Genomic DNA, 12,205 nt, shown 5'->3' with positions numbered 1-12,205 from the left:
AATAAGACAAACATCGAATGAAATGCAAAATAAATTGAATTCCGGGGCGCGAAACAAAGGACAACACAAATGCCAAAATAAGTTTTGACCGTCTAATAAAACGCCGGCAACTTAACACCGCACATATCGAATTGAAGAGGATGGATAAAGAAAAAAAAACTCAAACAGTAAGATAGCACCGGGGAAAAGAACAAAAGGATAGATAAAACGGATCCACCAGATTTGGGGCGGGCGACAAAAAAATTACTACCAGAAACACTAAACGTAATCTCAAACCCAAAATCGGATTTCTTTAAAAGTAAAGCCTTTGTAAAAGCACATACTTTAAAAATTCCGGCACTCGGGCCCGCGCTGCCGCGCTGCAAAATATAATACTTTTTAAAGAGTCGTATCTCATGCCACGGCTTTACGACGCCGCTAAATTTTTTTATTGTCTATTTATTGCTCTAATGAATTTTTATCGCTCGACTTCACAACAATTTTAATGCGACGACGGATCAAAGATGCATTTACCTTCTAATTGAGGCATTTAACATAATTGTAGTACCATTATGTAAGCGATTCTGTGTACCCATTAAACACCATTATAAAAGAGATGAAAAGAGATGGAAACTTATTATTTTGTCAAAACAATAAAAATTTAAAATTTTAACTAAATACTCACTGTTATATAAGAAGTCAGTTTATCAAAAAAAAAATAATAATAATAAAAGTCAAACATGAAGCGAGATAACAATAATATTTGTTACTTATTATCTAACTAAACTATTAGTTAATAAAATTGTAATTTCATGCCATATTAATTAATATACATATGTAGTTTAGGTATTACTAAATTCTGTAACAAATATTTTTAATTTATATTTATTAACTACAAACGAGCAAAAAAAATCTACTAGATATACAGTGTGATCCATTTGAAAGCGGGACACCCTTATAAAATTTATATTTTTCGTCTGATTTTAATAAACTTTTTTTACAATTGTAAAGGATGAAAATATGTACTTGTGGACAAAATGTCACAGTTTTCTTGTGCTAAAATCAAAATCTACTGAATAATTTTTTTAGGTATGAAAATTGAAGAATTCAAGTGAAGCAATATTTTACAGCAAATCTAACTCCAACATTGGATTAAGAACCCTCTGATTTCATAAAAAACTATGATATGAATTCTTCTTATAAATTTATTTTTCATTTAAGTAATCTATAGAATAAATTGTCAAAAATAGCACAAATTATCCTATTTTCCAACAATATTAAAATATTATACTAATATCACTATACTACACTAATACTATTCAAATTTTATTTGCTTCCATCAACCTACCGTTAAATTCAATAATCGTTTTCGTAAGACCATGCTGAATTAACCCAGAACAATTGATCATTTTTTTAAGATTGAATCTATTGTTGAATTATAAAGCTTACTATTTTTGGTTATTTGTGATACAATTTTTTTCATATTAATCGCACACCCCGTATAGTATTTTACCTATCGACCAATAATTTCTGAATAATTTCAAATATATACATACATACATACATACATACATAATTCAATTTATTCCATAAATTACTTGATAGAAGTCGGATTGAAAAATGTTGTAAATTAATATGGGACTCCAATAACATCATTAAATCAAAAGAAATCATTGTCCAATTATTCATTATTTAGTTGCCGGAGGCAAATATACATTGCTTTATTGGAAAGCTACGTAAGTTTATATAAGTAAAATAGTAAAAATTATTATTTGTATTTTCAACCCAACATATTTTTAAAACTAGTTCATTAACATTTTTAACAGAAACTTTTTGTATTTAATTCACCTGAATAAGTTCTGGAAAAATGTTCAAGTATTAATTAATACATTGTGCTTTTGATATGCCCGAATCGAAATATCGAGAGGTGAACCTATATTCTGAAATTAAAAATCTGTATGTGATATTAAAATAAGCATAGCTTTTGTCTGGTTAATATAGTCTAACGTTACGTAAAATTATCGTTTATTATACTGAAGCTTTTACAAGAGGTTCATAAAACATATTCCTTATTGTAGTTACGTTAATGACTTCGATGTTGAAAAAAAGTCCCTTAATGATGTCACTATTATTTTATTTTAACTTCCTTTCTAACTGTGTTAAACATTAATATAAAAATGTTTGCAAATATGAATTCGGTTAATTAATTTTTTTGTCAGTAATAATGATAGGGGTATGGTTACACAACACGAGTTCTACTTACTTCGTTACTTTGTTTCTTCGACTAATTATATACTTATATTTATAAAAAGAGGTTAAGTTATACTATACAGTATGGCCCATTTGAAAGCGGTATACCCTCATAAAATTTGTATTTGTTGTCCAATTTTGACAAACTTTTTTTCAATTGTAGAGCATGAATGTATGTATTTATGGACAAAATCATATCTTTTAGCTTAAAAAACTTTTTAGACATGTAAATTGAAGAAATCACAATAACAAATTTTTTATAGAAAATCTAACTATAGCAATTAAACTACTATTAAAAAAAATATATGCTTATTCATAATTCTGTGGAACCACACCAATACACCGTTCAGTTACATGCATTTATCATATCTTTTTTACAAAAATCGTGGTAAAATTAATGAATTATGTGTGAAAATTACCCCAAACTAATTGGGAAAGGTAACCACATATTTACAACACATTATTTCATACTTTACAATTAAAACAAAAATCATCAAAATCGTACAAAAAATACACATATTATGAGAGTGTCCCGCTTTCAAATAGGCCCCACTGTATTTAGCATTTTGACAGCACCAACTGTATTTACAATATTGTCAGTAGTAACAATGAAATTTTTTCTGTAATATTTCATTTATTAAATTTTTTTCATATTTTTAGTAAAATTATTTTTTATGATTATCACTAAGTGTCGTATACCACAATTGTTTAAGTCGACTACTGCTACTCAGAAAATAACTTGTAGGTATTATTATTACTCAGAGTAAAGTTTAGAACAAGTAGCGATTACTCAATGAGGCGATACTTAGGAGAACGCTAGTCGAAAGCAAAGTTATACCATATATAAATATATTATGATATATTATATTATATGATATCATATTTTAAGTATTTTATTTTATAAAATAAATACAAAGCAGTATGACTTCTACTTAACAATCAAACACTAGGTTTTCTCTTAATTTTCCTTTTTTTAAATAAATAACATTACTTTAATTAATATTATTGGACAATACAAGAACCAAATTGGAAGTATCCAGCTACGGTTCTAAAATTAAAATGTAACGTGTAACACTTAATTAGGGAAGGTGCAATTACTTAATTTAGAACGGCATTCAATCAGAATATTATACAATATTCTCACATCTTAATGTTTGATTTTGTTCACAGCGAATCAGTCGATTTGCCTGCGCATCATCAATATGACGGCACCGACCATACACGACCCGCGCAACCAAATGCATCTCTACTGCAAATTCGACATGGGCGGCGAAGATTTGTACGCCGTTAAATGGTACAAAGACGACCACGAGTTCTTCCGATACGCTCCAACCGGACCACGCATCTACGTGGAATATCCGGTGCCGGGAGTTACGGTCGACACCAAGAAATCGCAATGTACGAGAGAGGCATGTGATTTGACGCTGACTGAACTACACAGGCCCTATAGTTCGGGGGCGTATCGCTGTGAGGTGTCCAGCGAGGCACCGGCTTTCAGACTTGCTTCACAAACGTACAACATCACAGTGGCCGGTCAGTATACAATCAGTACATGTATATTATATTGCGGTTAATTTGAACTTGACTGGCCAGTTCACGAACTAACTGGATAATTTATAAACTAAACAAGCCGTTAGATATTTTGATAGAAAACGTTATTCAAATTAATATTTGATTTTAATTAAAAGTTTAAAGGTTCTTGGTTAATAAAAAAATCTAAACTAACCAATAACTCTTTACGGAGATACGGATCCATAATGGACGCCTTCGGAAATCCTTTGTTTTTAAATAACTTGAAGTACTAGGTGGAATTAAATAATTTCATGGTAACCAAGTAAATCTCCTTAAAATGGGCCATTTAAATTACATTTGGTTTATTTAATTTGCGAGGGACTAGCTCTAACACATTAATGCTATTTTTTGTTGCACCCTGTATGATAAAGGCATAATAATAATAATAATAATATATTTGAATAGAATAAACCTTAAACTAAAAAAGATACTTAAACGAACCGTTCGAGAAAAAAAGGTTTTGGTACAAGATGGTTTTTATCGAATTATTTTGTACGTCATTACAACATGACTTCCCTCTACTCTTATACATTCCCTAGCTCTAAGAATTGAAGATTGCTGGACCCTCCAGAATATCCCAACGTTAATGATTATTTCGTCACAATGAAAATTAATCATTTTTAACAAGTCTTTCCGATTGTCTTTGGATTGGCATACACCAAAGTTTCTAAATAACCTTACAAAAAAAATCTAATGAATTTAGGTCATTTGATCGAGGATTTCCGGGGGCGTCCTTTATGGACCTGTATCTCCGTAAAGAAAGCCATAAGAAAAAAAAATAGGGTAGTTTATATACTATCTAAATATTTTAGACCTTTTTTCAACTACATTAACCGATATCTTTGATGTAATTAGTTTAATAATAAACTTTTCAACAAGTTTACGAACTATGTTCACTCGTTAGCCATAATACATAATACGTCTTCTCACTGGATTGTTTATAAACTAAGCAAATTCATATTCTGGAATTACCATACTTTTGGTAGTCTATAAACCAAGTTACTTTAGTTTAAGTAATCGGCTAGAATTTTGGGCAATTTAGTAGCTAGCGAAAGTATTAGCTGTTTTTTACACCGAGAAAATTGTATTTCCTATTAGCTTCGCTGTGTTTTGCAACTTACTTAATTTAGAAGTTAGTTTTCAGTATTGTTGTTGAGTATATTTATAAACGTTTGGTTAGTTTAGACATTTTGTATGAAGTAAACAAGTTTAGCATTATCTGTAATAAATGCAATATAAATTTTAAATATATGTAGCACTTAATTGTCATTTTTAAAATTATATTATATTATTACCTTTGACTTCTACACATTCCCTCCATCTGTAACCCTGCACTTTGACTACTCAACTGGCACGATATTTAGTCTGGAAACTGAACAGTGTCAATAACCAAATCGAATGATCAAATTGTTCGATTAAATTGAGTTTAATCTGGTCAAAAAAGATCAGATTCTTTTATAAATAGTGACTTTATTTCCCATTCAATTCAAAATTAAACATATACTTTATCTTTACAGAAAGTTTTTTTTTATGTTATTATTCTCAAGTTTGTGGAAAATTCTCATTTTTTAAATTTGAGTCACCTATTCAGTCACAACTAATTCTTTTCCATTTTAGATGTATCTTTTACACTTATTGTTAATTTGATTTTGCTTTTATTTATACATATAAATAAATTTATCATATCACGATAAAGCTCAATTTACTGACGATAAGGAAAATCTGGTGCAATAATTCACAGGACGTAACAAATGCGATAGAGCGGACATAAATAATTTACCACGTCACATTTACGTCAATTATTGGTAATAAATACGCACTACAGGATGCCTATCTGCCACACAGTAATCTGCAGGAATCTTGGAATTGCACAAATACCTATCCTGAGAGTAAATGCGTTATCCATCTGTCCAATGTCCGAGCGCCAATCTGTCATGTCAGTTATAATAAAATCCAGAGTTTCTAGTTTAAAATCCGTTGGAATATGATAAAACTCGCAATTAGATTTTCCGTGATTGAGAAAAGGAAGTGCAAAAGTGCGGAGAGCATATGACACAGATTGATATTACGGAGAGTAAATTACGGCGAATGAAGGAAAAAGGGCAAAAATTCGGTGTGATTAATTTAAGCGAAAAATTCCTCTCGCCGCATCGGTGACATAAGGAGAAAAACGCTTTCGCCTCATGCTAATTTACGATTTTCGGTTTTAATTTCGGTCTGGAGTGAATTTTTTCGGTGAATGCTTTTATGTTTAAAATACGATTATTGCAAACGTAATTTTATATGATCTTTTTAAACTTTGCTCATTCAAGATTAGTGTTTGTGGTGTGCTGAACCGATTCAGCAAATTCATATTTTATAATTTACGTAAATCGCGGTCGACAAAAACGGGAAGCATTTGTGGAGCGCCGCGGGGAATTTTTGTACCAAAACAATGAATCAGGTCCGACATTTCATTGTGACAATTAAACACCATACATGTTTAACGACAACATTTACTAATTAATTATATATAATGTGCAAATTAGAATGGTTAATCAGCTCGTACTCCCAGGATGATTGTTTTAAAACTGACAATTGTACAGATTAATAATGGACCGGAATTAATTGCAGAAAATCAGAGGTCGATGAAACGTGTGCAATCGTTCCCAAAATCTATTTTAATTAGTCAGTGCACTACTAATTTAATAATGGGACTATCCCGTTGGAACTCATCAACGATGGTTGCGATACAAGTTGGATTACATGCACACAAACAATTTTATATTTTTTTTATAATCAATTGATTGTTTGACTATCTTTGTTCTCTTCTTCTCTATTTATTCCACTGCAGTTGCAATCCATGTTGAACTTTTTATTTCAATTTGCGTTTCTAAATTAATTCGTCAGTTCATTTTTCTCATTTGATATATACAACTTCCCTTATTGTTCTATATTAAATATGAATTTAGATAATTATTAATTTCATTCAAACATTGCATATACAAAAAATATGTATCCATTCCTATATATTTGCAGCACTTCCGAAGGATCCACCGACGATCAGCGGCCTCTCAGACAATTACCAAGCCGGAGATTTGATCCAAGCCATCTGCACTTCGGGATTGGGAGATCCGCAGCCTCGTCTAACATGGTACGTCAACAAGCAGGCGGTTCCGTCCAAAACCGTTAAAAACCTCCCCGCAGAAACCGTAACAGATAAGCAAAACGACAAAATCAAGTTGAAGAACTCGGTTCTTCAGTTGCGATTGGCTTTGGACAAGAAACTCACCGGAAAGGAACCGTCATCTAATTTGGAAGTGAAATGTGTTGCCTCTACGGATGGTATTGGCCCAAGTTTAGCTGTTCCTTTGTCCACCGTGCGTAATATAATGGTTGTGGATGAGCATATGTTGGTCAACAATCAAAAACTCCACTGGCCCGACAGTTCATCTCAAAACAATGTAGCCATATGTTTATTTGTTTTTATTTTAGCGATATTTGCTTTATTGTGTTGATTACTCTAAGTGTTTTCTTTCAATTTGTGTGATAATAGAGACTGGGATTTGGTAAGTTAAAGAATAATTTAAGATATATTTAATTATACAGAATCATATCACCAAAGTCTTATATAAGTAGTCCCTTAACCTTAGACCAAAAATGTATATATGTGATAAGTTTGCTGGAAATCAAAAAAATTCCCTCTTGTTTTAAATTTCCTTAATTTGATTTCCAGTTTTTAATGATGACTAATCAGGCATTTTTTCCGAAAGTTTTACTTTCACATTGCACAAGTCCTCCATTACCTATTAATCTTAGATGTTAAGAGATTGGTTTGCTCAAGTTAGTATTTTAAAGCAATATTTTGAAGACGTTTTTACAACTAGACTGATCATCCTATTGTGAATCCTCGTATCACACCAAACGAATTTTTATTATATTCCTTTTAATATAAAAAAAATTACACAACCTAATCAATACAAATGCAATATTCATAAAGTTTTGAATCCCTCAATGCGAAATAAAGTTAATACATCTACATTGCTAATTTGAATGGCAATATATAAAAAATCTATTCAATATTCCTTGTGGTTTCAAAAGCCTGGGTTTATTTGCTCCAAAAGAAATATGGAAAAAACATATTGATATTCAATAATCTGGTTTAAAATCCGGAGTCAACATGGCGTAATAAAATTACGTTTGGTTACGTGAACTTGTGTTCGGCAAAACTAAATTGATGCACTTAAAAATCTAAACTAATTAAATTGTTTAAAATCTAAAATGCTTAATCTCTCTACGAGCGCCATGATGGAATAACAAGGCACGAATCGTACGTATGGCCAGGAAGTTTCTTACTTTTGATTCATAATTTATCCGAGTATGCAGCTACATGAAGAACGTTGTGAGGCTTTCATAAAATATTTACTGACAACTACAAGTAAATAATTTTAAGAATAACTTCTGAATAGCTCCAGCAATATGTATTTAGAATTATAAATACACTGGAGGCTTGGAAGTACACAACCCCTGGAAAAGCAAACTAATCTTTTCCTTTTTTAGTACTGAATAAAAGATATTATACTCGTATAAGTTTTATTGCTTCTGTTTTATGAAATTTATTAAAAATATACGTAAAAATAATGAAGCACTTCAATATTACATTGATCTTAGTGTAAGAACGACCTTACTAATGAATATTGTTTGTTCATTCAAGTTAATCTTAAATTTTAAAATACTTCTGGTTTTATATATTGGAATTTCACAGGAATTGGTAGTGAATTTTGAGCAGTAAATCGTTTTTCCACCTTGGATATTCCATTATCGCGGCTCGATCGATGCAATGTCTTATGTCATTTCACTATGTAAATATGCCGTCTAGAATGTGTACATACATACTTTAAAACCATATTTGGCAATATTCCTAGCCGCCACCAGTATTCTGCTAGTTATTTCATGTAAATGGTAACCGTATAAATCATCTTAATATGTACACATCGGCTTAATGGTCCAAAGTAAAATTAATGGACCCTTCCCGTGACACAGTTAGTAGCTGAGATGCCGGAATAATAAACTGCATCGAGGCTCTGACCGCCACGACGCCGTAATTTTCAGTTTCTTTGTCGTACCATCGTCTCCAAATCAGGAGTTTCAGCGATTTTTTTTGTCGGATTTATTTCGGTCTCTCGGAAAGTAACTCGTTATATATGCGTCAATTACATGGACAGAGAATCCAAAATAAACGTCCGCGTTGTGAACACGGTTTTACTTATTCTTTTGACCATTAATCCAACATATATGTAAGTTCATTATTTTTGCACATAAAGTTGTACAGCACATTTCGCGTCTAATGGAAAAGGTGTTTTTCAGCTCGCTTTCAGCACAAAACGCAATCGCTGATCGCATTAAATGTAATGCGTTCCAAAGACACCGCAGATATAAAATGCTGGAATGTTACATGTGCCAAAATGGATTCCAGAATGAGCTTTGAATTAATGTCAACCGGATCAAAAGACGAACAGAAATTGATTTGTTTTTTTGTGTTGAAGGCGGGTGATGATATTTAAATCGTATATCCATAAAATGTAACTTTAAAAGCGATATATTATGATAAAATCATATATTAGGTCTATATTTGAAGTTTTGTTAACGACGTTTTGGAGATTTATGTACTATTGCTGTGTTAATAAACATATAATTGTCCAGTAATGGTAGTTTAATTTATTAATTATTTATAATATACCATAAGACACTAAAGGTAAGTACCAAGTAATCTCATAATTTTAAAAATACAAAAAAATATATATACAAAAATCAATAATTTTAATTATTTTAATAAAATTAAAATTATGATATATCATAATTAATTTAAAATTATTTCATTATTTGATTCTAATTTATTAACGAATCAATTTTAAACTCCAACATTGTTACACTACAATTTATTACAATAAAAATTTTTAATTTCTTTAAAAATATTTGTTTATTTTCCTCAGCCTTTCTGACAAAATGAAATATTTCAGGAGTGCTCAGTATGATGGTAAAGTATTATGGCCTTTGTCTATAAATAGTATCTATTAATTACTTTAATTTTATCCAAGCAATAATTGAAATATGGTAGACTATACCGCTATTTAACAGTTTATTTATTCATTGTTGGTCATTATCCTCGTTTAATACTTTCGTTCAGGTATGAAAATTTGATGGCAGAAATCACCAAACATTGGATGCTGATAATGCTTATTCTGTAAAACGTAAAATTTTGGTTCCAGCGTTTCAAAATCTGTGATTTTGACCTTTCAAATAAAGAATGTTTATAAAAGTTAAAAAACTCAAAAAATTCTTGAAACAATAAACAGTAAATCTACGAGAGCACTTGGTTTTTGACTATAAAGCTAAAGCTGTTGGAGCTGGAATATGAAGCCCCATCTCATCCAGCATATTCTCCACACCTCGCACCTTTTGATTTCCATATTTCCGCACTCATTAAAAATCAGAAATATTATTTTAAGTCTAGAATAAATATAATGTGCTAAGAAAATCAATTTTGTATACATATACAAACAGGAACAATGAATCTAATCAATTTTAAGATACAGCACGGAGGATCAGAGTAACTACTATGTTGTCAAATTGCATTTTACTAGTTTATCATTAATTTTGTTGTGCCACTTCATGGCCTAGAGATTAAGGGATAAACGATATCCATAACCCTAAAATTGCAGATCACGTTCTTTTAAGCCTCAATAACCGTCCACTAAGACTCTCATTCAACCTACTATATGGTAAAATTTATATGACGCGTTTTGAGGTTTTTATACTCATTCCAAGCCTTAATTTATTGCCATATATCTGTAATAAATCTGAATTATTGTGTAATTAATAATGTGATAAATATTATAGTATTAAACATATTTTTTCCACAAAAAATCACAATTATTGCTACGGGTTTTGGATTCTATTTGAAATAAATTTAAACTACACATAAATATTTTTAATTGCATTTCCAATCGCAAAGTAATTTGTAATTAAAAACCATAAATTTAATTAGCCAAAAGGCTGCTTAAATTTACTTAAGCCTCACAGAGGGAGAAACTCCAAAAGTTTGACTCTAAAATTAAGCTTAATTACAAATATTTGGATAAAGACTGCAATAGAAACATCATTAAAACATGTTATTTGAACGCTTGCGGAAATATTATATTAACCAAAACTCAACAGATAAAAACGTCGCCACCCCTCAAATAAAAATAAAATATTATTTTGTGTACGTGAATATTTATAAATAAATTTTAAGAGGCTTTATATAACGGCAAAGCTTTTATCATGTCTCCTCCCATTTACTTCCGAATATTTTACCGTAAACCACATTTACACTTTTACATCATTACATTCCACGTTTATCCGACAAACAAGGTTTTAACACGTTTTTCGAATGCTCAAATTTTGTGCGTGGTCACGTCTGATACTGAAGCCTTGATTTCATCTAAATCTTATTCTCGACGATCGATATTACACACCATTTTTAAAAATTTAAATATTAACAAAAACTTGTTAGGTTATGTTATTAAATGTAGAATGTTATTTTGGTCAATTTGGTCAAATGAAAATAAATCGTTGACATTATTGCAAGACGTAAAGAGAATAATGTCAGACACACTGTGGTCGGCAAATAATACATTTTTACTTCGTAATCCCGGACGAGTTCTTATTTAATAGTTACAATTAATGTTAGGTTAATGTTGGAGCCTAATTTGAACCCCGTCAATCCGCCATTCCACCTTAAGTAATTTTTTTGTTCTATTTTACGGTACAGTAATTTATTATGTTTATTGGTCGTTGCAGTGACAAACTAAATTGGAAGTTGCTTGAATTCCCGGCGTACGGCATATTCGACAACAATAACGGCACAGAAATGTGGAACTTGTCTATAACATCACTTACCATATATAATGCACATTTTGGCGCTGCATTATACAAGAAAATTACTTTGAAGTTTCACTGAACTTCTCTGATCTGTTTATGTAAAACCATCTCTCGGTAGGTAAATAACTTCGCTACTAGATTGTAATTCGCTTCGAACCGCGGGCTATGAGAATGACTACATTTTTTTTTAGATTGAATAATAATTTTTTTAAATAATATTTATAAATATTATTTGAGAAGCTTCATACAACCGTGAAGTTTTATCAGTATTATTTGCGAATATTTTAGGTAAAACCACATTTATACTTTTACATCATTACATTCCACGTTTATCCGATAAACAAGGTTTTAACACGTTTTTCAGATGTTCAAACTTTGTGCGTGCTCACATACGATACTGAAACCTACATTTTATCTAATTCTCATTCTCATATTGAGAATCTCCGACCACGGATATTACCAATCATTTTTAAGAATGTAAATCACCATATATCAACATATA

The 12,205-nt window shown here is 30.8% G+C and overlaps 1 protein-coding gene across 1 annotated transcript; it reads left to right on the top strand.

Moving 5' to 3' along the window:
- The first annotated feature begins 3,431 nt into the window (after positions 1 to 3,431).
- On the top strand, positions 3,432 to 9,451 carry LOC109597013 (uncharacterized). The gene is made up of 2 exons (XM_020012638.2): positions 3,432 to 3,762; positions 6,820 to 9,451. The coding sequence occupies exons 1-2, from the start codon at positions 3,432 to 3,434 to the stop codon at positions 7,296 to 7,298; spliced, it is 810 nt and encodes a 269-aa protein (XP_019868197.2). The 3' UTR covers positions 7,299 to 9,451.
- Positions 9,452 to 12,205: the final 2,754 nt, after the last annotated feature.

Source organism: Aethina tumida, chromosome 1 (genome assembly GCF_024364675.1).
Source record: "Aethina tumida isolate Nest 87 chromosome 1, icAetTumi1.1, whole genome shotgun sequence".
Taxonomy (NCBI): Eukaryota; Metazoa; Arthropoda; class Insecta; order Coleoptera; family Nitidulidae; genus Aethina; species Aethina tumida.
The sequence above is the reverse complement of the archived record's forward strand: the minus strand, read 5'-3'. Positions and strand labels throughout refer to the sequence as shown.

Excerpts from the sequence above, each read along its gene's own strand:
- LOC109597013 (XM_020012638.2), top strand. The coding sequence starts at position 3,432 with ATGACGGCACCGACCATACACGACCCGCGCAACCAAATGCATCTCTAC. Across the intron at positions 3,763-6,819 it reads GTACAACATCACAGTGGCCG|CACTTCCGAAGGATCCACCG; the intron begins GTCAGTATACAA and ends ATATATTTGCAG.